The sequence below is a fragment of the Athene noctua genome, chromosome 3 (assembly GCF_965140245.1).
Source record: "Athene noctua chromosome 3, bAthNoc1.hap1.1, whole genome shotgun sequence".
Lineage (NCBI taxonomy): Eukaryota > Metazoa > Chordata > Aves > Strigiformes > Strigidae > Athene > Athene noctua.
In genome coordinates, this window is record NC_134039.1 from 7,741,508 (window position 1) to 7,768,554 (window position 27,047).

At 42.1% G+C, this 27,047-nt stretch overlaps 1 protein-coding gene across 1 annotated transcript; it reads left to right on the forward strand.

The window, feature by feature from the left end:
• The first annotated feature begins 834 nt into the window (after window positions 1-834).
• Window positions 835-27,047, forward strand: LOC141958879 (ovostatin-like). The gene is made up of 35 exons (XM_074901869.1): window positions 835-956; window positions 1,438-1,621; window positions 1,946-2,102; window positions 3,592-3,644; window positions 4,541-4,561; window positions 5,599-5,767; window positions 6,938-7,022; window positions 7,803-7,914; window positions 8,297-8,411; window positions 8,623-8,732; window positions 10,423-10,581; window positions 10,905-11,132; window positions 11,657-11,714; window positions 12,211-12,356; window positions 13,458-13,607; window positions 14,115-14,285; window positions 14,589-14,721; window positions 15,321-15,417; window positions 15,897-16,125; window positions 17,355-17,478; window positions 17,822-17,940; window positions 18,385-18,436; window positions 19,161-19,244; window positions 20,145-20,321; window positions 20,829-20,910; window positions 21,360-21,516; window positions 21,914-21,988; window positions 22,543-22,708; window positions 22,962-23,182; window positions 23,755-23,970; window positions 24,430-24,554; window positions 24,890-24,980; window positions 25,553-25,621; window positions 26,530-26,635; window positions 26,986-27,047. Exons 1-35 carry the CDS (start codon window positions 835-837, stop codon window positions 27,045-27,047), a joined length of 4,425 nt encoding a protein of 1,474 aa, XP_074757970.1.

Genomic DNA, 27,047 nt, shown 5'->3' on the forward strand with positions numbered 1-27,047 from the left:
AGCAGCACACAGAATGCTTTATTTTGTCTTGAGAGCACAAGAGAACAAAAGAAGAAGGTAATCCTTTATTCTAAAATAAGGTCTTTGGATGAAAGCAGATTTTTTTTTTTTCCTCCTTAGAAGAAGATCATTATCTTCCACACAGGTGTAAAAACTAAAAACCTGGAGCACCAATAAACTTACATGGACTCGTCAACTGGCTAATTTCAAGCTGAAATAAATCAAATTTTGATAACACTGTAAAGTGGTCAGTTGCTAAGGTAGAAATAGTTAAGACCTTTTAGATCTCTTTGTGTTTCTGGCTTCTCTATTATTCCATTTCAATATTAAAAATATCTTTGAAGCAAGGGAAAAGAGAGGCCAATACATTATTTTAACCAGAATCGGGTGTCAAAATATAGAAAGTCAAGTCTACTTCACACAGACTGTCAATCCAGATGGTGAAGTCCAACAATGATGGGGAAAACCATCAAATGTTAATCTGGTTTGGCAGGCTTGTTCTGGTTTAGGTAATTTTATGCTTTTCTGTGCTGTGCCAAGCCTGTGTAAAAAGCAAAGCCCCTCACCTTGAAAACAAGACCACAAAGGACATTTTGCGCAGACATTCTGAGAAATGCAGTAAAGTGTTACAGTGAAGACACTGGGTTGGTTTAGGTTCCAGTAGGGTTAGGGGAGGTTCTTGCAAGGAGTAGGATAGACTGGGATCTCCACCCCTTGCTGCAATTATAAAGGCACTAGCATCTAAGAAAAGAGCCAGGGAGGAGTTGAAGGACTGACTCCTTTCCTCTGGAGTGTTTGGTGGGGAATGTTGCAGAGCTGTCAAACCAGTAGGCAATGAATTGTTTCTTGGGAAGAGAGATGATCTCTTTCTTCTGTCTCCCAGTGAGAAAAATGTGGCTGAAGTTCCTTTTGGCTATTCTTCTCCTGCACGTAACAGCTGCAAAGGAACCTGAGCTGTAAGAACTACCATATTATTACTAATAGTATTAATGATAAGGCTTTAAATACAGTGATAATTAGTGCCATTAATTTTACTTTAAATATTAAATACTGCCACGACTCATCTTTTGTATCTGGAGAGCTAAGTTAAACTGGAATGTGAATGGTTTTCATTTAATATGAAGCGGACCTTCTGCCTATCACAGAACTTCCCTAGAAGTTGACATCTACATTCAGAAAAGACAATAGCAGTAGTAGCAGTAGTGTGCTCTGCTAAAAGCAGGTGGGTCCAGGACTCAGAGAAAGGGCAAAAAGGCAAGAGTTGGGGGTGCTGGCATGGGGAACCCAGGGCTGGGGTAGTTGGGAGTTGCAGGGCATTGGCAGAGTAGCCTATATTTAATTTGTAATAATTGGTGGGTATTTATTTCATCCTCTTTAGAGTGTTTCTCCTTTCTACTTTCTCTGTGATGTGATCACTTTGATGTTTGGATCTCACAGGCAGTATGTCCTGATGGTGCCTGTTGTCCTCCAGACTGACTCTCCAGGTCAGATTTGCCTGCAGTTCCTTAACCTCAATGAGACAATATCTGTCAGAGTCATCCTAGAATATGGTGCTGTTAACACCACTATTTTTGAGAAAACCATGACAGCAAGCAATGGTCTACAGTGCTTCAACTTCAAGGTAAATTGATTTTAATTTATGTCCCAGTGGAAAATAAATGTAAGAAGGGATAAGAAAATTAGATCAGAGAGCACAGGAGAGAAACAAGTAACAGAAGAAATAAGACTTGTTGAATGAAAAAGGAAGCAGAGGAGGGAAATATATAGTAACAGAGAAGGAGAATTTTTAATAGACATAAGAAATAAAAAAGGTCTAAGAAAGGTGATCGAAGGTGATCAAGGTGGTGGATGTGAGATGGGTGTCTCTTTGTAGGAGCCCAGGCCACAGGTTTACCAACCTACTTCAAGACTAGCAACCTCTCCTTGTTTTTCTGTTTCCTCACAGATTCCTCCTGTCAGTTCTGCCCCACTGGCTTTCATTTCCTTCTCTGCCAAGGGCACCACAGTCAGCCTAGAAGAGCGGCGGTCAGTAATGATCTGGAAAACGGAGAGCATCGTCTTTGTGCAGACAGACAAACCCATCTACAAACCAGGACAGAGTGGTGAATATCTGTTTAGTTTATAACATATCCCTTAGGAAGCAGCTTCTTCAGGTAGAATTTCTCTGCCAGGCGCTTTTCAGACTGAGCTGCAGTTTTTCAGAATTTCTGTTTAACAATTACAAGTATTTGCTGTGGAGCTCAAGGTCATCTTCAGGATGGCAGGAGACTGTAATCCCACGGTCTCTATTTTTTTCTTTGTCCCTTCCTCCCAGCTGACAAAAGAGGGGAGCTTTTACTGCTGCTGTTTCATTATTGATGCCAGGTCAAGGCAGTGGAAAGATGTAAATAGATCACTACTTAGGTTCCTGGTATAAAACAGTGCTCCCACAGTCTTCTCTCTGTGATGCTGGTCTAAAAACCAAGAGTGAGATCTATTATTTTAAAATGAATTACAAGGTTTTAAAGACAAAATCATGCTGTTTACCTTCTGGGCTCTGATGGTTTTGGACTTTATATTTTCATTTTGGGTTTTTTCCTACACTTATGTTATTCTCCTACTTCTCATCTGGCCATCAAACAGAGCTCCAGCTATGCAAAGAATCATTTATCTAGATCCATTCCTTAACTTGATTCTAGGCTCTAAGGCTTCTAGCACACAGCTAGAAAACTGTAGGAAACACTACAAGAATGCTTCTTTCCAGAGGTCAGCCAAATAATGTAGCCATTAGATGGGATCAGCTATACTTTAATTAGGAATGAGTTCTATCTACATAGATACATAGCATGAAAGAAAGCTCACCAGTCAGAAAATGTTGCCACTACGGTGTCCGGCAAACATGGTTTGATGGTTTGTCCAATGGCTTGGTTTTGAGGTGGGGGAAGAAATAAACTAAATTAAATGCTGAAAAGGTAATGCTTTATAAGGATATTTTTGAAACACATTTTTGTGTTTTTCCTTGTGCTGTAATTCATCATTCTCCTTTCAGCTTTCCGAAAGAAAGAAAGAAAGAAAGAAAGAAAGAAAGAAAGAAAGAAAGAAAGAAAGGCAAAAACCTGTACAAGTTGAGAACAAACTAAGAAGAATTACACTGAATTAGGAAAAACTGACACTAATTAGGAAAAACTGACACTTCACCTAGTTCCAGTAATATCTGGAACTTTCATATGTTCAAAGAAACAAACCCTGCTTTAGAGATGGGGAAATGAAGAGGAACAAATTTGCCTACACCGTGCAGATGGCCACTGAAAGAGTTACGGCTGTCACTTGAGACTGCCTGACCCGCGTGGCAGTTCTTATTCATTCGGCCGTCCCCTTTCTCTGAGGTTAAGCAAGCTTTCCTGAGAGTGTGAGAACTCGATGCTGGGGAAAAGTCCCCTCAGCAAAGCCTCTATAGGATTCTTTTACCTTCAGATGCATTTTACTACTTGCATCGTGTGCTAGTGGGACTTTTAGAAGATTCAGTGAAACTAGGGGCACTAATGAATGCAAAACATCACGCTCAGCCAAATAAAAGAGTTAATGCTAACATGCTGTTCCTTGTCTTTCCAGTGATGTTTCGTGTTGTTGCCCTGGATTTCAATTTTAAACCTGTTCAGGAGATGGTGAGTGACCAGTAATATCCCCCTGTATTTAAAGTTTCTGGGAGATAACCCTTTCTCAAATTTAAAAAAAAAAAAATAGCTGCTGTGGATAAAGTGAGATATTGCAGAGACTGAATGCCAAAGAGTTAACATGATTTCCTAAACACATGCTATAATCCATTAGAGTCACAGCAAAGAGTGCAAGTGTGTTGGGATTCCTGACACAACACCTTCTGCTATTGCTGGGAAGGAGGCTCAAAAATCCCCCCACTTTGTGCTTGCACACTTTATTTTAGCTCTGACCAGAAAGCCCCTGCTTCAGTCTCATGCTATTACTATTCAGCAATTGTTGCTTGCCAAAATTGATAAATCATCCACCTGGCACTTTGCCCAATTTAGAAATGGGGAAATGAAAATGAAAGTTGTTACCACAGTTGTTTATCTCATCAGAGGTACTCTTTTCATCACCAGCAAGCTGTCTTCTGACTCATAATACATATGTCAAGAAGTGGGAGAGTCTTCACTGGCCTCCTTTCATGTGGTTATAATGCAGAAGACAGCATAGTGTTCCCGAAAGGGCTGGTGTTAATAAGCAGCGTGAGGATATAAGATCCATGAAGCCCCAGTCATGGTTTACACACACCTTTATAACTCTACTTACTCAGCTGCTCTGGGATTGCACTAAATCCAGTGTGATCAGAAACTGCCCCAACATTTTCATGTCATCTCCCTCCTTTATGTAATCTTATTATTGTAGTAAAACTGCTATTAAACTGATTAAAATAAGAGATGAGGATCTCTGATTACTGGTATTACACTGATCATTGGTTATACATTTCTCACAGTCCTGGAGAAAGATAATTAGTGTTTATTCATCCACCTAATCTCTTCTCCCACTTTGTTTTTTCCTCTCTCAGTACCCTCTGATTGCAATTCAGGTAAGATTTTTTTCTCTTTGTACTGTATTATGCATCTAAAAATAAATTCTAGGGCACATGTGCTTTCATCGGTTTGTATGTGTCTATACACAGCCAGATCTTACTCCTGAGTACGCTGGCAGAAATTAAAAGAAACTTCATAAAAATGCCAGGATGCTGTTTGAGCCTTACTAACATGGAAAGCATAACTACATTCATTTCAACAGTTAAAAGTTGTACTGTTCTTATGCCTGCCTTTGACTCCACTCCACCTCCTCCAGTTGGCTCAACTTATTTTAGGGTATATTTTTTCACAGCTTAAGTGCTGCTGAAACTATGAACAAATACAGACTGTGGATACAATTGCTAGCTATCTTAACACTTCCATGGCATTTTGTGGTGATCTTTAAAATAGTAATTGCAGTCCATGTCTAGATAGCATTCTTGCAGGTTTTCATATTATACTGTGAAGTCAGGTAACTTTTTTTTTTTTTTCCCCAGTGAAACATACCTATTTTGAGCTCTACATGCATTTTTCTGCAGTCAGTGCTTTAAAAAGTTCAAGGAAATGGTGTGAATGAGTTTTGTTTAGTCTAACAAGCATAACATATACCGAGAGGCAAATTACACCCCAGTGAATGCAGAAGAAATGCTTTCTTCCTTCCTCTGGCAGCTGAAAAAAAAAAAGCTGGGGTTGCTAAAGGCCAAGATTTGCGTGGGATAAGCTTGGCTGAGGGAAAGCACGGAGATTTTCTTTCTCTCCCCTCTTGACACAAAACTAGAGCAACGTATACGAAAGAGCAGGGAAGAGCAGCACTGTGCGATTTCCCCTGATGATTGAGACTAATACCTAGGCTGTCAGAGCATGCCTAAATCTGAGATCAACAGATGAGACTCTGGCAACATTAGTAATCAGAGTACAAAGGCATAATTTACCTCAATGCACATGCATTAAGCAACTTGTCCTATTTTCGTCTTTGTTTCTGGTTTTGTGTGTGAGTAGCAAAAGATTTCCAAGGCAAGCAAACTGTAAGTCCATATTCTTTTTTTTTCTTCAGGATCCACGGGGCAACAGGATCTTTCAGTGGCAAAATGTGACATCGGAGATGAACATTATCCAAATTGAATTCCCACTAACTGAAGATCCTATGCTGGGGAACTACAAAATTATTGTAGCAAAGAAGTCGGGAGACAAAAACTATCACTCATTCCTTGTGGAGGAATACGGTAAATGTCACCCATTGTTTTTATTTGGAGTAAAAAACATTATTAGAGATGAGCCCCTATTAATCAACCCTTTTGACTGCTAAAACTCAAATGCAACTTAAATTAGTTGAAATTAAGAGCTGGAGAGGGAAAAAAAAAAAAGAACAGTAAAAATCTAAAGAAGATAAATTAACTATTTTGCACAGATTCAACAGGAAAATCTGCATAACAAATCAATAAGTAGATTGCAAATTTCACTCTGACAAAGTAACATCCTCCCAGCCACATCCACAAACTTTCTTGACCAAAGCTCTGCAAGTCATCTAGACATCACAGGATTCACCTCAGAAGTCCTGATTTCTAAAACGCTGGGGTTTCAACCCCAAGCCCCAAATTAAGGCTGACATCTGGGTGATTCCCACAGCCCTTCCCAAAGGGGGGTGAGTTTCCCTTTAGGCTTCCCCCCAGGGTGGGGCCGGCCTGGCAGACAGAGCCATTGGGTAAAGGAGCCCCAGGTGTCTGCAGTGAGTAACCCAAGGTCAGGTGTCCCACTGAGGGATCAAAGCTGGGACCCCTTGCAGGAGGGGCAGTGTCTGTGTGTGAGGTGGGTGCCCTGTGCAGAGTTCCCTGTTGGGGAAGGACCTCCTGCCTCCCTGGGACTGGGCTCCACTCAGGTCTGGCTTTTGTAAACGTGGGCTGTGTAGAGATTCAGTGTGTGGCTTCCTTGGTCTGATGTGTTTGGCTTGTTTGTCTCCCGTCCCTTCTATGGGAGACTGCATGTCACCATTTATTCCACCCATTGTTGGTTGTGTGGTGTCATTGTTGGGGTCAGTGGGATTGATCTTGATTATGTATGATGTGACTGACTTGTTTGTACCCCCAGGGCTCACCCATATACTGACCCTTTTGTATCAAATACAATTTGGTTATTGGTTCATCTTTATGCTGGCTGTGTCCTTTATGCTAGGCCTGATAATTGGCAAAACAATTTCTCCTCAAAGATTTGTAGAAATAATTTAGTGAGTCTTTGCAGGTCAGGCCACTTCTCGATCATTTTGGGACCCCAGTTCTGAGATCCCATTCCATCTGTGTCTAACACTGATCATATATGCTGATTTTCATCTCAGGAGGGCCTGCAAGTTTACAATGTGCCAGTGCTGAGTGTTCTTTTCTTTCCATTCTTTGTCCTAGTGTTGCCGAAGTTTGATGTCACAGTCACTGCACCAGAAAGACTTACAGTCCTGGATTCAGAGTTCACAGTGAAAGTCTGTGGAGTGTAAGTACCAGGTGCAGAGTGGTTAAGAAATATGCTGAAGAGCAAGCTGGGGAAAGAGACAGGGCTTAGAGAAGAGATCAGAATAAACAGGACCTCAGAAGATGTTGGTCAGGACTGACTTGTTTGGAGATCTCATTTGCTTGTGTGCTCATATCATTTTATTGTATGAGTATTCTCTTCCAGTGGGTTGAATAAATCTTTTAAGAGGTCCCCTGCTAAAGTAGGATGTGTCCACTCCCAATTCCCACTTCAGAGGGAGACCTAAATACACCATAGCACTGTTAATTCTAGCAGGGGTCTTAGGGTTCCAGCTGTCTTAAAATCTCCCTCCAAACTTAGTGTTCAGAAACACTTTGCTTACTCTAACACCAAGATGTTGTAATTTAGAATTCAGGGTGGAAATCCTGATCTCCTTGCAGATATGAGGAGTTTTGCTTTGATTTCAGTGAGTCTAGAACTCCAGTAAGCTGAAGAGTGGAGACAGCAGTCATAACTTGGTTGGTAACCATGTCTGTCCTTCATGCTTTTAGAGGTATTTATTTCTGTGTTTAAGGTGTGGTTTTGGTTCATGGGTTTAGGGGTGAAAAAGAACTCATTAATATTTTAACTTCTGAGTTGTATTATCTTTTTGTAACAGCAGGAGAGTTAGGAAAAAGCCTGTGAAACTATTCCATTCTCTGACTTCTCAGCTCACTGCTTGTTCTGGGTCTATTCCTGCACATGTTATCTTAAGTCAATATTTTAAGCCTCAGCTCATGGACCTATTTCCTCTTCCCCTAGGTACACCTATGGCCAACCTGTTGAAGGGAAAGTCCATCTCAGTGTGTGCAGGGATTTTGATTCATATGGGAGGTGCAAGAAAAGCCCAGTTTGTCAGTCATTTACCAAAGATGTATGACACATAATTATTATTAATCTTTGTGCTTGTCCTCTCTATTGTGTTCTTGCTTCTCTCCCTTTGCTCATCACAATTTTCTTTCCCTTTTTCATGCTTCACTTCACTCATCTATTTGCTTAAATCACCAGCTAGAAACTCAGGGCATCTCATTTCTCTTCTTGCTTTCCTACAGGCCTGAAGGACTGACATGTTGCTTCTTCATGTTTACACTTCTCAGATGAAAAATTGAGTCAATAATGTCTCCATCAGTCCTGTATAAATCATGTTAAAAGTAGTGGGAAAAGTTTTCACTCACAAAAGAAGGGTCCCATGTACTGCCAGCACCCTTTGAAGGATGTGATCCTTGGTAACAGGATTTGTTTTCTTCCCTTTCCAGCTGGAGGCAGAGGGCTGCCTCTCCCAGGTTTTCAGCTCCAGCATCTTTGAGCTAAATCGCATTGGTTACATGAGGAATCTTGATGTGAAAGCCATTGTCACAGAGAAAGGAACAGGTAATCCCTTCTAGACAGTCAAAACCAGCAACAGTGGTGTGGTCAAAAAGGAGAGTAAGAGGTATTCAGCCTCTGCCTGCTGTACAAGGGTGTCTTCCTGAAGAAGATCCATTTTATAAGCACAGTGACCATCTCCAGGCAAACACTAACTCTGTTGAAGCTACATGCAAGGCAAAGTATATCTTCTCTTTATTCTGGGCATGTCTTACAGGCCTGCAACTTATAGCTACTCAGTCTATTTCCATAACTCGGGTGATGAGCAGCATACAGTTTGAGAACATGGATCGCCACTACAGAAGAGGAATTCCTTACTTTGGACAGGTAAGCAAGGGCATACAGGGCTTGTATTGAAGGTGACTGACAGGCCATCACACAACAGCAGTGATGGGAACATTGGGGGGCTGTTTGGGGTGGAGAGTGTTCTCCCCGAGGTTCTTTCTTTAAATACAGTGCCCTATTGGTGGTTGTGAATATTGAAGAGAATTACTTTATTCTGAATGTGATTCTGCCAGAAATACTTTGAAGCAACACAGTTACATTTTAATTTACATTTTAAGCTTAATATAAAACACTGTCTCTCCCTTCAGAATTGACCATCATATGCCAGTAAGAGATGAATAAAACCGCAGGGGCATGAGGGGAGAAAGAAAGGAATTTAAGAAAAAAAATAAGGAAAGAACAGCAGTTTCTGTTTCAACAAGATTTTTCATTGATTTATGTTATGTTCCACATAACTCAGTCAGTGGTTTAAAGGGTAGGGGTAAATCCCTCTTTCCTTCAGTTCAGCTTTATTCAGCAAGAAAAGGATAAGGGGACATCTTACTAGTAGTACTGAAAAGAGAAAACAGATTGTCTTTCAAGGAATTTTTTCCACTCTGGAAGATGTCTCTATAGCTTTCTCGCTTGGTCCCTGCTCCTGCTCTGTTCTTCAGATTGCTGTGCACCTTACCATGTCTTACTGGAGGGTGGGAGTCAACAGGCTCCCTGGGGTGATATGCCACAGTGAATTCCTCAAACACACACATTATCACATGCACTAGAGGTTGAACATGCTGGAAGACATGAGGTAGGAGGCTGGGATGTCACATCTCAGACAAAGCTGCCGACCATGGCTTCAGGCAGCAGCTTTGCTTTTGAGAAAAAAAAAAAAACAACAAACCCTTGAGGGTCATGTCAGGGGAACTACTGTCTGGAAGCCACTGATACTTAAAGTGCAGCAGACCCCAGTCCCTGTCCTGGTGCCATCTCATGCCATTCACAGTCCTTCCCAGTGCTATGAAGCATCTGTTGCTGGCCATATGTTGTATGCCTTCACTTCTGTTGCAGTCGGTCCCACTGAAGTCAACATCCACATGAATACTTCTAGTTCTCTAAAACTGTTATCTAAATTGTTAACTAAATTGTACTTAGTTACTTGTTAACAAAATCGTTATTTTTGTTTCAGAGGTCATTTATCTCCAGCTGTTTCTGGGCAGTGAGGATAGTCCATGTCTTAAGCTTGCATTTAATATATTATTACCTCTGCCATCTTTCTTCTGAAAAAAAAACCTCAAAGTAAATGCTCAGTTCTAGCAACCTAGGGTTTACCTAATGGTGTCTTAATTTTCATTTAAGACATAAACAGCATAGACAGTGGGGTCAGAATCAGAAAAGTGTTCAAAACAAAGATCTGGAGAAAACTCATTCAGACACTTGAAAGTATCACTAGCAGACTCTCAAGACTAAGAAAGAAAAAATGTGGGAAAGGAAGTGTATCTTTAAACTGGAAATGTGTAGTCAGAAGGGACTTACTGGAAAAAAAGATGAGACATAAGCAGTTCTTGCTCCACAAAAGGACATTATCAATGATGTAGCAGATAGCCACCAGAAAGTGAAAAGAGGTATTTCAGTTCTGAAATAGTGCTTTGAATGGAGAAGCAAAAGCAATTCTGCTGTGTGGAGAGCAAAGGTGTACAAAACATTAGCATCTATGTACAAAAAGATGCTGAATGTTTCACATTGTTTTCCACAGATCAAGCTGGTAAACAAAGACGACTCTCCCATTTCCAGTGAGGTTGTTCATCTATTTGTCAACAACAAGAACACAGACAACTTCACCACTGATGATAATGGCATTGCACAGTTTAGCATTGACACGTCTGAAATGTTTGATCCTGAAATCAGTTTGAAAGTGAGTACAAAAGAAGGCTGAATAGAGACACAGAGAGAGATGGCTTCTTTCAAACTGAACCCAAAAAAGATGGAATGAATTTTCAATTCTGGTAACAAAAATGTGCTTCCTCTGGTTTATTTCATGTTCTAGATCTCTCAAAAATCACTATGAAAGAAGTGAGGAAATGGCTTGCTGCTTTTTCCTTACCAGTTTGGTTTTAGATGCAATTCTTAAATATATGTATTGTGTGAACTAATCATTCTGATATCAGTACGAGAGAACAATTTCCCTAGTGACATATGTTTGTTTTAATTTTCTTCCCCACTCCTTCTCCTGATCAGGCAACTTATAAAACCAGTGACCAGTGCCACTCTGATGGTTGGATAGAGCCTTCCTACCCCGATGCATCTTTCTCCATCCAGCGCTTCTACTCCTGGACTAGCAGCTTTGTGAGGATTGACCCTCTGTGGAAAGATCTGAGCTGTGGGCAGAAGAAGCTGATCACTGTGCACTATGTCTTGAACACAGAAGGATACAAGAACATCAACACCATGGATTTCTACTATGTGGTGAGTGTAGGGTTGTTGCAATAGTTTGCTGAAAAGGCTTGACCAGGCAACTATCTGGCAGTTCATCCACAGCAATTACGGCAGTGAGTGATACAGATTTTGGATTACCAGCCAGCAAAACAGCCAGCAACCCAAGGACAGAAACAGCACCGAGGTGGTTTGTCAAAATTACCTGCTCAGAGAAAATGACCCCCATTTCTGGCTATGTTACTCTATTTCATAGTAAGGAACCACTTTCATAAAGTCTCAGGCCAGGGTTCTCGTTTCTTCCCTCCAAGGAACTCTTTATGGTGTTCTCTGCCTCCCCCTTCCCTTCCTATCCTTCTGCTTCCTGACCAGGGAAGGCCCCCAGCAGTAGCAGCAGCAGTGGCAGCATCCAGCATGCCCTCAGGCTGATGTTTAAGCATTTGAAGCCATCTCAATGTACATGCCTTGATTGTCCTGCTGATGTACGTTGAACTTTATTACTGCTTTCTACCTCCAACCTCTACCAACCCATAAATGTATCGCTCTTCTCTGCACAGGGCATGGCAAAAGGCAAGATTGTCCTCACAGGGGAAATGAAAGTTAATATCCAAGCTGGTAAGTTAAGTTGCCAGTCCATGTTTCTGCATTTAAAAAAAGAGGGATGGTTGAACTGAGGACCAAGGCAAGACTTCCTGGATGTATAGAGCAGCTATTGGGAGGGAAGTATTTCTCTCCATCCCTGCATGTGTGCATGATGTTAACACTGCCCCTAACTTCACTATAGGTCAGATTTAGTCCAGCAACTAGTTCATTTGATATGAGTCAAGAAGTAGTGTCCTGTAAAGACCTTCCTAAAGGATAATGCGGGGCATGTGGGTTGTATGGCTTAGGGGGCTATCTGAATCTGGACACATGTTCAAACCCACAAAAAATCTGAGAGCATCTGGATCTAAACCCAGGCATGTCACCTCTTGGCAAATCCAGGATTTTTCAGTTTATCGTTTAAGTACAGACTGACCTGTGACTGGTACAGCTATATACCAGTGGAGGATGGCTACTAGTACAGCAGATCTGTGAGTTTCTCTATTGTTCCCCTTCTCTTTTCTAACAGACCAAAATGGCACTTTCACTATCCCACTTGAGGTCAATGAGGAAATGGCTCCCTCCCTTCGGTTGCTGGTATATACCTTACACCCTGCCAAGGAGCTGGTGGCAGACAGTGTCCGATTTCCAGTCGAGAAGTGTTTCAAAAACAAGGTGAGAGACACTAACATACAGCAAGTCTTACCTGTGGTCAGAAACATGCAATTTCTTTGTGCACATGTTCACAACAGATTTCCAGTTTTATTTCTTGCTTCCTTCCACTTCTCTTAACATTATTCTCTTATTCTCCTTTTTTCTCTTTGGCCTTATCTCTCTCCTCTACCACCACCTCCTGGCCTTATTGTCAAAAGGTAAATCTTAACATTAAAAACTACTTTACAGGAAACCCACACTACTCCCAGATGGTTCCTGCCTCTATTGAACTATACTATGTTCAATATATATATATACTAGTCTGTTTAGACTGGAGTTTAGACTCGCTTAGTTTAAACTAGAGTCTGTTTAACATAGAGAACACACTTTAGCCTTACTCCACTTTGTTATTTAATCTAATTTTTTTGCACATTTTGTTGAAAAATGCAATTTGAGTTTACTGGAAATAAATACTTATAGAAAAGAAAGCAAAGATAGTAATCCAGGGTTTAAGTTTTCCTTACATGTTCTTTCCATGAGTACATTTTTATTTGTCATTTTGAAATCAGGTTTCACCATGAAGATTTTTCTAATAGTTAAACAAGAAACACAAAACATTAAGAGAAAACAAAACAAATGAGATCAAACAAAAAGTTTCCAGTCACCTGATGTGGTCCTTGACTCCATTTTTTTCCTCTTATCTAACACAAATGTAAAATAAATTTTGCTCTGAATAGATTTAAAACAGAACCTGCTTTAAATATTTGCTAAGGTGGACCATGGACCTAGTGAAAATGTGATTTTTTTTTCTCTCTAATGATTATTACATGTGGTCTGTATCATAATAAGATTTGATAATAGCAACCACAGAATCACACTTTATTTTAAGTCACTTAAGTTAAACTTCATTTCAGCTAGCACAGGAGTCTTAGGTGTGATTATTACATAAATCCCCATTATAGCAGAGGCCTGGTCAACAGAGACAGTGGAGCCTAGACATCCCTCTCCCAGCAGCTACCTGGGCTTTAACAGAAGAACCTTCTGCTCTCCTCGCCCCCCAGTCACACTCACATCCAGAGCAGCAGGGATTAGCCACACCAACATCTGTTTGCTGAATTCCAGGTCCAGTTGCAATTCTCTGACAAGCAGATGCGCTCATCTTCCAACGTCAGTTTAGACATTGAAGCTGCTGCCAACTCCTTCTGTGCCGTGAGGGCAGTGGATCAGAGCGTGCTGCTCCTGAGGTCCGAGCCCGAGCTGTCTGCAGAAATGGTAAGGTGCTCAAACAAGTGCATTGCCTCCTTCCACTGCTTCCTCCTCCTTTTCCTCCATTAAAATCTCCACTTGAGATTGTCAGACTGTGTTAGACTTCTACTGCATGTGCTGGGCATTTTTGCATGTGCTGGGCATAAACCATCTGTAATAGGCAATACACAGCTTTTGTGTCTTGGCAGCTGGAATTCCTCTTTCATGTGGGATTTGATGTCATCAGCAAACTTGCTGAGGGCACACTCTGCTCCATCATCCAGATCATTATGAACAGGATTGGAGCCAGTACTGACCCCTGGGGTACATCACTAGTTACTGGCCTCCAACTTGACTCTGTGACACTGATCACCACCCTCTGGGTCCAGCCATTCAGCCAGTTTTCAATCCAGGAAACAGATCACTGTCTCAAACAGGCCAACATCTCAGCTCTGGCGATCTACAGCACATGACACTGCAATCAGAACTGATCTTTCCACAAGCACAGGTTTTGTGTTTCCTTCCCCCTCACAGATATACCACCTGCATCCCCTGCAAGACCTTCAAGGCTACATCTTTGATGGGCTTAATCTAGAAGATGACCCCCAAGACCCCTGTGTCTCATCTGACAACATCTTTCACAAAGGCTTGTATTACACACCTGTAATGTCTGGACTAGGCCCAGATGTGTATCAGTTCCTGAGGGTAAATGTCCTGTATATTACTTAAGTCTGTTGAACTGAGTTTCCACTTAATGTAGCTTTAGATATTTCTGCAAATAAAACTATTAGTAAAAATTATACATGAAAAACTCTTCTCATGGACATCAGTTGACTCTGGTGCCTACTGTGATTTTCCAGCATGCACAAAGCTCTCAAGACTGTGCACAAGTCTGTCACAATGTCTTTGGACATCTCTGTGGTAGAAGGGCAGTAATGGGAAACAGAGGAATGGAATAAACCTCAGCTACAGTATGGTTATGGCCCACAATAAAATGTGTTTTTACAGGATATGGGCATGAAATTTTTTACCAACTCAAAGGTTCGGCAACCAGTTGTGTGTACTAGTGAGACACTGAGACCTCCAGCATATTTCTTGAATGCAGGATTCATGGCTTCTACAAACCGTGTCAAATCATCAGGTAATACAGGTCAAGAAAGGGATTTTATTTTTCTCCTTAAATTAAGTGGTATTCATGTGACATGGATATGGATAGTAGTCATGAATCACATTGGTATTGATGTTGAATATTGGTCTGGCACAGAATGAGATTGCTTAAGATAATGGCCAAGGCCCAAAAAAGCTTTTCAGGTCTACCTTTCTGATTCATATCCAGTTTCATGCTGGGAAGTGCTGGCAATCTGTAGAGTCACACAAATCTAACACCACAGCACCCGATTCCCTTCTGACCAGAGCTTGTTTGAAAAGATGGTACAACAGTGTGAAAGCAAACCGATCTAATTGCCAAGTGACCTGAGTGCTAGCCCTAGGTCTCGTGCTCATATCAGGAGACCAAAGCACTTCAAGGAATGTTTTCTTTCTCTATGACACCAGGTTGTACCTAACTCAGAGATATATTAGTGACAATATTTTTGTGGCACTACCAATAGTCTCAGCTAGAAAGAAATGGGTAAACACTAATCAACCTTCATGCTGGCCCATGCATACTAAAACCTGTCCTTTTTGGGAGTCTTCATTACACAAACCAGGTTTGACTAAATTCCCATTATTTCTTACCAGCTGAAGTTGCTAGAGAGGAACGTGGGAAGAGACCCATCCTTGAGACTATTCGGGAATTCTTCCCTGAAACTTGGATTTGGGATATAGTCCTAATTAAGTGAGTACTTTTTCCCTCTTGCTTTTAAGAGTTAGTCAATCTTTTCTCTGATGTCCTGCAAGGTGGCAAGGAATTGCCACGTCTTCTTGTTTTTTGGTCTGGAAGATCTAGCTTTTTCAATTATCACCTGCTCTCCTCTTTTCCATGATAAAATTACCCTGTCCTCATAGACAACATTTCCCTCTATGTGTGTACCATAAGTCATATTCCCTTCTTAAGGAGAGGGACACATCTAATTAAAATATGGGTCTGCAAAACAAGAATTCTGAGTTTTCTTTCCAAACTCAGGGAAATAAGGGGCAGAAGAACTTTCAAATGGGCTTTTCTCAGAAGATATGGGTGATAAGTTCCAGGGGAACTTGGATGTGGGATTTCTGCAGATAGAATAGGGGTTATGTTGTTTTCCAAAACCTGTGGCCTCTGCTGAGATGCAATGAAACTTACCTTTTCTAAGCTCATGCTTTATCCGTTCCCATCAGCTCTACTGGAAAAGCCAGCATCTCCTACACCATCCCCGATACCATCACTGAATGGAAGGCCAGTGCCTTCTGTGTGGAAGAGTCGGTTGGATTTGGTATGTCTGTGCCTACCACTTTGACAGCCTTCCAGCCTTTCTTTGTGGACTTGACCTTGCCATACTCCATCATCCGAGGAGAAGATTTCCTGCTTAGAGCCAATGTCTTCAACTACCTTGAGCACTGCATTAAGGTGTGTACTTCTGCTCACATTCTCAGACCTTAACCCATCCCAAAGAAGCTGCAGCAAAATGATTGGTGTAAATGACAGGATCTGTTCCTTGATTGATGCACTGCTCATTCTATCTGATCACAGATTTTCCTGACCTGATTTTTTCTCCTAAACCACTACAAAGCACAGGGAGATCTGTGTGAACTGTGTCTTGGATGGCTGTATAAGCAACAGCCTTGAGATCCATGTAAGAAAGAAACAAGTGCTCTGCAGAGCATCATTCACCATCCATAGTCATGCAATCCATCAATGGTTTTAGTGGGGTCTTTTCTTCAGGGATCTATGTGAAAGTGTAAAGAAGAGAAAGGCTTGTGCTTGCCAAACACAAGAAAGTGGGAAGAGCAACAACAGGAGAGCAGAGAAACCCTTCTTCTCTGGGGCAAAAGTTCCCAAAAGTACCAAAACAGGGAGCACAAAAGTCCAGTACTTGCCCTACAGAGTATCTGTCCAGCTAAAGGCTCTATTGCTCCCAGGAACTGGAGGGCTGTACTCTCAATATTCAGTACTTTCCAGGCAAAAAGGTTCCAGATCACAGGTGCGCTGCACCTCTGCATGGAGGGAGCTTACACATGGTTTAAAGGATACCTGAAAAAAGAAAAACAGGGATCTTCTGTTTTGTTTCTTGCTTCTTATGTTATATCTAGGAATCCTGAAAAAAGAGGCAAGTGTACAGTCTAGATTTCTTCATCAGCTCTCCAGTCTCACAAGGCAATCACCACCAAAGGAGGAAAAAACAAGACAAAATTTAGGATTTTCTTTTTGCAAACTCTGTTAACAGTTTGACCTAACAGTACAAAAAACCCTAGGGTTTAAAAAATCCTAGAAAAAAGTCTCCACTGTTGAGGTTTTCATCTCTTAATCTTGTTTTTCAAGTATTTCTACAACAACAGAAAACCAAACACTAATCAGTGGTTTGCTTTGCAAGCCATTAGCACCAGGTCAGCTGAACATAACTTAGGATCCTGATCAGGAATCTAATGTATGCATAGGATTTTTAACATCTCAATGGAGAATGCAATGAGAAGCAAAAGTTAAGGTTATGTCTGATTCTTCTAACACCGTCATTCCAGGCCTTAAATCTGCTCTACAGTGGACATAAGCAGAGACCTTGTCACCCCCTCTAACAATAAAGCACCATTTGCCTATGGCACAAAATCTTCATTCCATCACACTCCTCTTTCTGTTCCCAGATTGATGTTTTGTTGTCAGATTCCCTTGATTATCAGGCCAAACTCATATCTCCAGAGGATGATGGATGTGTATGTGCCAAACAAAGAAAGACCTATGCCTGGAATATTTTCCCCAAAGAAATTGGTAAGTGCCTTTGAATCTACCTGGTTTTCTGTCCTGAGATTGATATTAATCAATTTATACCTCACCTGAAAAACCTAATTTTCTTCCAACCTGGAGAACTTGATCTACCACTGGTTTTTCCAGCTGTCTGGGCTAAAGTGCTCCTCCACAACTGCAGTGTGTTTATCATTCCCATTTTCAGAGATCAGTTCTCTTCCCATATGTCTCACCTAGAGAGACTGATGATTCGTTATGTTGCACTAAATATCTGTAGATATTCATTATCAGATGAAATGTCTTAATTTAGCCATCATTCTGCAAGATAGAGGTTCATTTTTTTTCTCCCTTTCTGCTACTATTTAAGGTAATGTAGTATTCAGCATTACTGCAGAGACCAAGGATGATGAAGCTTGTGGAGACAAAGCACCTAGGAACATAAGTATTGACTACAGGGACACCCAGATGAGAATACTGTTGGTTGAGGTACTGCTGACAACTCTTACTATTTGCCCTTCCATGAGGAAAGTAAAATGCAGCAAAAGTACCAAAAGCAAGTAAAAGTTTTTCAGGTTCCCTAAAGAACTCCTGGTTTGGCTCTACCTTCATCTGGCTGGGACAGGGTCTGGCTGTTCAATCTAAGACCAAGTCCACTCCCATCTGATGTCCTCTTCCATGAGGATCAGTGGGTGTTGGTAAGTGCACGTCTCCCTCATGTAGAGGAGAAACTGGAAATGAGGGACTCCATCTGATGGGAACTCCCTTTTAGTAGCAGCCACATCAAGTATGAACCTGTAAACTGTTGTTTCAACCCAGCTGTCTTATGATGCAGGAGGATGTGGTGGGGTGGTGGCTCTTCTGTCACTGCATTTCTTCCACATGCTTTGTTCTCACCCACCACATGTGTGTCTTCTTCCCATCACCACACAGCCTGAAGGCATCAGAAGGGAAAAGACCCAGAACTCCCTAATCTGTACAAAAGGTAAGGGTCTTATATATTGTTGTCCTGAGAGGAACCGAAAGGCAGGTTGGAGTTTGAACGCTTTCCTGCAGTGCTCGTTGATGCTCTCCCTCCCCTTTTTCGTGGAGTTGCCCAAATGACAGCTAGTGTGAGTGTTACAGTTCAATCTCTGTGACCTCGTGCATGTCACTCAGACTGCAGTCAGCAGTGCTCCGTTGCTCAAGGAAGACTGCCATGAGGCTATCAAATGGAGATGACCTTTCTGTCATCTGTATGGTAGCTAGCTTGCAGCTTTCCACTTCTAGTGGGAATGGGAGAGGGATTGTAACATTCCCTTCCACACCATCTCGGTGCTGACAGCAAAGAGTTTCCAAGGTTTCCTGGAAAGTCTGCCTAAAAGAGTCACAAAAGCAGCCCTGACCCTCACAGACCAGTTCTCCTCACTGTCTCACTGAAGAAATTCCCAGGATTCACAGACACTACTGCATGTGAGCACCAACCTTACCCTCTTCAACTGATTTCCGTTGAGCAATGACAGTTACTGCACCATTTTGTCTGTTTTTCACAAGTTTGATTTTGCTGTGCCCCCCTCTCTCTTGATGTTCTTGGTGACAGCTGTGAGTTTCTGTCTATTGCTCTCTGGTGGGCAATTTTGCACTGTGCAGTTTCTACCAGGAGCATTTCACCGCTGTAACCCATATTCCTATACAAATGACCACAAAACACTTAATATTTTTCTCCACAGGTGATGTGTCTACTCAAGAGGTTACCCTAGATCTACCTACAAATGTGGTGGAAAGATCAGCCAGAGCTTCCTTTTCTGTTGTTGGTAAATATATAATTAATAAAACATAAAAAGAAACAAAATGTAAAAATATAACATGAAACCTTTTTCAGGATTCAAAAATGTGAGTTTCCACTCATGCGTGGGAAACTTTTGAGCAAAGACACTGACTCTGATCTTGCCCAGCAATGCTCTTTGTTACTTCAGAGAAATTAAGTTTAAATATTGATTACGTCATTCTTCATGTTTGTTTACATTTATTGCATCAGAATGTTTTGCTCTGAAATAACACAGTTCTGAGTTATGACCTCAGGCAGACTTGTGCCAGTATGACTTCTTTCCACTCACTCATCTGTAAATCAGAGATGCTAGTGGAATATTTTCAGCCTTTTCCTGAAAAGGACATGGACTTGTTACATGACTCACTAGTCATAAAATCTTTGCTTTGTAATGTGGGTGATTTCAGCTCATCCCAGAAACGCCTTGCTGGCTCTCTGCTATCTTTCCTAAAAATAACAATTTAGAGGTGGTCCACAATAAATCTGTGTAAGCAATGTCCCTTTTCAGCATTAGTTGTTAATTTTGCAATATATGGCTCACTGTAGCATCTATGGGCTGTTCCTGTTCCCTCCTCTGGGAACAGAAGTTTCATGAAAGTTTTTCTTTTCATTTCTAATAAGAAGTATCTGCTTGAAGTGGCACTAAAATAGGTGGTGTTTCTGGTGTGGGCAATTTAGACTAACTAAGGAGAAGCAGGGAAGGGATTTCTTTGTTGACTGCAAGGCAGAACAGAACAAATCACTTGGCACTAATGGCTTCATTCTTGTTGGAAAGGCACGCAATCCCAGCCAGGCTTTCTATGACTCTGCCTATGGAACGTACATGCCTGTTTATTTCAGTGACTATGAGTTGTGCTAATTCCACCTGGCATCTCTGCTTCCCCAGGCGACATCATGGGCACTGCCATGCAGAACCTGCACCAGCTCCTCCAGATGCCATTCGGCTGCGGGGAGCAGAACATGGTCCTGTTTGCACCCAACATCTACGTCCTGGACTATCTGAACAAGACAGAACAGCTGAGTGAGGAGGTGAAATCCAAGGCCATCGGATACTTAGTGAGCGGTGAGAACTTTGTGTTTCCCTTAAAATGAATGCTGAAACCCTCATTGGGCCCAGTGAGCAGAAGGAGCACAGCTATGCTGGCAGTACAACACTGCTGCTGTAGCACAGCTCAGTGACCCAAGGGGATGCTCTGATCAAGACATTTGTTATCTTTGTTTTTTCTTTCCTTTCTTATCTTATTTTGCTGAGACTCAACTGTCATGTTTCCTTTGAGATTCTGTCTTTTAGCGCCTTTCTACTTTGCCACCCTGGTACAGCATGTATCCTAATCCTGTTAGCTTAGTTGGAGAACAGAGGTTATACAGCTCTGCCTGTTCTGTGACTCTGTTTCTGCAGGACAAGATGTTCCATTCTTCCGTCTAAGCTCCCTCAGGGCTCCCCTGATGCTTGGTAGATATACATTGCCTTTCCACTCCTTTTCACTGTGGTTTCAGACAAATCTGATAGCAAACAGAATACAGCTTTGTTTTTAAATTAGGGAACACTTCCTCTTCCATGCTTCTGCAGGTTACCAGAAGCAGCTCTCATACAAACATCCTGACGGCTCCTACAGCATCTTTGGCACCAGGGATAAAGAAGGGAACACATGGTGAGTGACTGGGAGAAATGGCTGAGATGAATTTGCATTGAATTTACATGATGCAGATCAGAGACATCTTTACTAGCTAAACCAGATGTACAGAGCTGGCTAGGACTGGGACTCTGTACTAAGAAAAATGGATCTCTGCTCCCTGCCAGGAGGGTTTGCAGAAAGAAGGTGATCCCTAAGGACCCAGCTGACTTTTTATTCACACTCCTGCTGTCACCCATGAAGCCCAATGCACTGCAGTGCTCTGTGGCCAGGATCAGCCTCAGTGTTCAACACAGATGTGTCCCATCCCTTTAACCATCCTCTCCTGGAGGAGCACACGAAGAGAAAGCAAGCCACCAACATGTTAGCTGTAATTCTTCATGCTTACACATAGAATGAATGGGAGGGGCAAATTTTTCTGTTCCTACTTCCAGTGCTCATCTCACAGCTTCATCTTTCCCTTGCAGGCTCACTGCCTTTGTGTACAAATCATTTGCACGAGCTAGTCACTTCATCTATATTGATGACAATGTCCAGGCTCAAACCCTGATGTGGCTGGCAAGCAAACAGAAGCCAGATGGCTGTTTCCGAAGTGTTGGGACACTCTTCAACAATGCCTTGAAGGTGGTAGAGAACGACTTCTTGGTCAAATTTACACTCTTTTCATTAAGAACATGATCTTTCATTACTGTCAAAAACTATACTCCAAATGCCTGTCCTCTGCAGAGGGCTACTAACTCTCCACACCTTACTATGACTATTTTCAGCTCAGTCAGCTTCCGCACACTTCACATCTTATGAGCACCTGAGACAGGGTTACAGAACTCTAAGCTTGAGAGTGATGTTCATTGAGGTGACAGCAACAGGCTTCTCTTGATTTGAGAGCTGTTTAAGAGCTATGTTTATGCTTTCCTGCCTCCAGAACTGGCCACACTTCCCCATCTGGGATGTGTCATTTCATATTTAAAGACTTCTCAGTCATGGCATTCACTGATTGCTCTTCTCTCTGTGTCCTTTTCAGGGAGGAGTAGATAACGAGCTGTCACTTTCTGCTTACATCACCATTGCCATGTTAGAAGCTCAGCACTCCAGCTCGGTAAGGAGACCTTTAGCTGCTGGTATTCAGCTGGAGTTGGTTCCCCAGTTGTTGACTTGGCTCCAGTGTCTGCTACAAATTGTCTAGGTAGTAAAGAAAGAGAAAGAGGGAGAGAGACAGCTCCCAGAGAATGTGATCCTGCTCTGTATCTGCACTAGTTGTTATGGTAGAGAGGTTCCCCATCTCTATACCTCTTAAAGCACGACGCTGGTATTTAAACAGACTCTTGACTACAGAACTGGACCATGAATTACTATCATGGAGATAAGCAGAAGGAATTAGCTGTGAAAGAAACCTCAGTTTTCTGTTTATAGACTGACATCTTCAAGAATACACTGAAAAGCTGTTTGATATATCTGATGTTTTCTCTGAAATCCCTCCTTAAAGAATTCTGTATTCTCTCTCCTGAAGTCACTATACAAACTGAAGTCCCATTCTCATTGCTGTGATAGTGACAGGATGAAGAACAGGTTTAAAGAAAAAGAAGTTTGGCCAGGTGAAGACTATTGTCCTCAATTAGATCTGTATTTTTGTTTTGTTTCATTTTTCTGAAGTACCCTGTAGTGCGAAATGCCTTTTTTTGTCTGGAAACTGCATCTGAGAAGATTATCAGTGACGTTTACACTCAGGCACTCATGGCGTATGCTTTCTGCTTAGCTGGCAAGGCAGAAAAATGCAAATCATTCCTTAGAGCATTACAGAAATCAGCAAAGGAAGCTGGTGAGTTTCAGCCACTTTGGGAATTTGGGAAGTGGGAACAGATTTTGCTGATGGCATGTGGTCTGTCCTTGACAATATTGAGAATATAGACACATGAACCAACCTCCACCAATAATCTATGGAGTTCATTTAGAGCACACCTGTTGCTCTGTAGAGAGTACTTGTGAGAAAGAGGCCAGGACACAGTAGGTCTCTGAGGCAGCACAGACACCCGTAATCTATTTTGGTTGCTCCTCACCCTCTCTTTGTTCAGATGGCTCACAGCACTGGGAGCAGGTGCAGAGGTCTCCATCAGAGAAATCCCCCTCCTTCCTTGACCATGCCCCATCAGCTGAAGTTGAGATCACCAGTTACGTGCTGTTGGCATTGCTCTGCAAACCCAGACGGAATCAAGAGGATCTCACAAAGGCCTCGGGGATTGTGCAGTGGATCATCAGGCAGCAGAATCCCTATGGAGGTTTCTCTTCCACCCAGGTGCTACAACTCCCTTCCACTTCCCAGCCAGTCCTAGGAACTGGGGCACTGGTTCAGGGTCCCAGTGGGGCTTTGACTACCGAGTCTTATTTTCCTTTTGTATCTGCTGTCTCAAACACACAGAGACCAAGCCTTTCTCTCAGAGAGAGCAAAATACTTTTTTCCTCTTCTTAACTGTGGAAAGGTTAAAGCCATACAAGAGTAATTTGACTAGCAGCAAATAAGGTATTTGTGTCAGGGATGAACAAGAAAACACCAAGTCCCAGCTGTTATATGACCAAGAAGTGCTCTGAAGTTCCCTAGAAAACACATACCTCACCACTGAGAACCGTGCTCTAGTGATCAGATTTTATGTTCTGAGACCTTCATATGAGTAGAGAGATTTCTTCCACTCTAAAACATGGATGCCAGAATGAAATGGTTCCTTATATATGGGAACCCTGGGATTATACAAACATTCAGGGTTTCTTTAGTCAGGATTAAATGACTGTGCTTTGTACTGGAACTGTGACTTTGACCTCCTCTGCACCACTCATGCTGTGTAGCTAATTGTCTTTTTTCTTTTTCTTCAGGACACAGTCATTGCTCTTCAAGCCCTAGCTGCTTATGGTGAGGCCACCTACAATTCTGTTACAAAAAATGTAGTCAAGATTGCTTCCAAAAAGCCTTTTCAGAAGGTATTTATTGTCAACAATACGAACAGGCTCCTGCTGCAACAGACTCCCCTTCCTGAGGTCCCTGAGAAATACAGCCTAACAGTGAATGGCAGTGGATGTGTACTTATGCAAGTAAGTGTCTGCTCTCCTCTTCACTGTATCTCACATTCTGTGTACAACACAGCTGTGGTTTTGATTATTCTCTGTCCAACTTCTCTTTATTTTTCCTAATTATTTGATTTCCCTAAACTTTAAACACTCTTTTCCCCATCCCACATTGTGATTCCTGTGGAGGCACAGCATGCAAAAAAAGAGTGCTTTCTGACTGGCAGCTCATTCCTCTCTGGAGGCTACTCTGGGTACAAACACCTTCATTGTGAAAAAGTAGAAGTTTGATGCATCTGTCACTGATGTAAGCAAGGATCTTCCACAAAAAAAAAAAAAAACAACAAAAAAAAAACAACCCACAAACCCGAAAACAAAACAAGAGCAACTTTGCCAGAAAACTTCCCGAAGCCTGACACTTGTTTTTTGGAATGCAAAGAAAAACCCTTGGCATGCTTGAACAAAAGGGTTTTTTCCTCTTTCCAGACAGCACTGAGATATAACATTCACCTTCCAGAGGGGGCCTTTGGATTTTCACTCTCAGTACAGACATCAAATGCTTCCTGCCCACTGGATCGACCAGCAAAATTTGATATTGTCCTTACAAGCAGGTAATGTGTCATCAACAAACAGGTGACAAGACATGCAGAGAAGATTGCTGTGTATATTTAGTTTTGACTATAAAGTCAAGAACCATGAGCTGATCAATGTGTTGATGATATCATCCTGTAAGACACAATACCCCAAAAGGCCTTGTGACAGTACTGATGGGGGTAGCACATACTTGGCCCTTTCATACTGGTGGCCTCCCCAGTGCCTCCCATCTGAGCCAGTCAGCATGTGCCTGTGATTTGCACCAACCTCCCCACACTGAGTCCAGGGGCAGAGAGATGAGGTTTGCTTCCCCAGGCATGGTCCAGACTGACAGGGGCTTTTGCTGTTTCAGTTACACAGGGAAGCGCAGCAGCTCCAACATGGTCGTTATTGATGTGAAGATGCTCTCTGGCTTTGTTCCTGTGAAGTCTTCCCTGGATAAGGTAAACTATAGGATCAAGATTAAACAAGTCACCCCAGGGACAGAGGAGAAGACTGGTCGTGATGAAGAGTCCTGGTTAAGAATCACTCACCCATAAACCCTGTGAGGTGTCTGCATGGCTGCACCATCTTCATCACTGGGTGGAGGGAATGTCCTGAGGGGAGCTGTGAGCACACAGACCTTCCCACATTAAAAACTAGGAAGGGTTCCAGCTAGAGTCTGACCAGCTGGCAGCTGCAACTGGGAGATGGCACTGCCCAGGTAGGGAGAGGGTGGGAAATCTGTCAGACTGATTCTGAAAACTATACAACACCCAAGTCAGGCAGCATTCCCCACATGAACTGCAGTGCCTCTCATGCACTTGGGAAGTGATTGTGCCCCCCACTAAGTCAAGTGGCAGGTTTTGCCTAGTCCTCTCCATCTATTCAGCAACATTTGAACTCTAAAAAACAGCTGCCAGCCCTTGGTGCCGGTCTAAAATGAATCCCACAGCCATGCAGTGGCAGGGTCTGAGGTAGCACTTGTTTTTTAATGGGTTATAAATATCTTTATCTCCATTTCCTTGTTTTAAAGCTCATTGGCAGTCAAACAGTGATGCAAGTAGAAAACAAGAAAAGTCATGTTCTCCTTTATCTGCAAAATGTAAGTTCTGATCACTTTCTATTTGATTTTCACAAAGGATGCAAACAACATATAACAGATGCAGCTACAGCATGGATACACTCTACAAAGTGCATTTATCATGTTCCCTTCCTCAACAGTTTTCCCCTGTAATCACTAAGCTGCTTACTCCTCAAACCGCATGTAACATCCCAACTTCCAAACATCTTCAAATTGATGCCTACCCTACCAGCAACCAGAAATAAATTAAACAAAAAAAGCACAGAAATTAACCAAAACTCTCTCTCCTTTCAGTCAATACCAGATAAACACCAGGAAAATGGTTACCTTGTGTGTATTTCGCCTTGGTAGGCTTCTCATAAACCTCAGTCCTCCCAACAGGACATGAAACACTACTCTGATCTCCTCTGGAAAGATTTCCCTCTCTTATGTTCATTCTGAAATTTAAACTGTAATCTAATCCCTGGATCAGAATTTACATAGTAAAAGTATGTTTTCTTAGGGCTTTGCAGAAGTAATAACAGAAGCCAATATCCCAGTGATGTGCACGGATTCCTAGTTTCCTGGTGGCACATAATGTTCACGTCTGAAATGAGAGGGAGTTTGGAATACCACACTTTCTCATCCTGTCCATTGGGAAGTCCTGGAGAACTAATTTCAGTGCTCTGGGACATTTTTTCCCTCTCTGGCAATAGGATGTGTAGTAATTACAGAATCAGGTAATACAAGCAGGATAAGAAACCTACAACTCTTCGCTTCAGTTTCACTTTGGACTCTCCAAACATATTTTACGTAATGATGTCTCACATCTGTAAGTGTGGCACCAGTGGGGTTTGGAATATACAGTCTATCAGTTGCTGCACTGGTCTGCTCCAGATGGTGTTGTACGAATAAAAGGACTTATGTGATCCCTGTTACTCCATTCCCAGATCTCACAGAAGAAAAGGAAAGAAATCACTTTCTCAGTTGAGCAGGACTTTGTAGTGACCCATCCCAAGCCATCTCCTGTGCAGATCTATGATTACTATGAAACAGGTAGGTCTTTGATTTTAACCAGTGTGAAGTCTGGACAAGGGACAGGGACAGCAGAAACACTACGTGCATTAAGGGAAACCCAGAACCAGCCCCCCTGGAACGAACACTCCTCTGAACTCTATCAGAATCTGTATCTAGTGCCAGGGGAGAGATTCATTTCACTTTAGTGAGCTTGGTTTCATGCTCAGGTTGATAAGTGGACATGACTAAAAGTTACAAAAATGTGCATGTCAGAATGAAGAGGAGATTTCGAGGATCTCTGGTTTAAGCATGCATAGGGTATATCCACCTCCAGGAAAGGCACGGGAAGTAGTTTCCAGGCTAATGGGAATATTACTTTCCTTCTCCAGAAGAGTATGCTGTTGCTCAGTATATGTCACCTTGCAAAGACGCTGTTGCAGAAATGGACTAA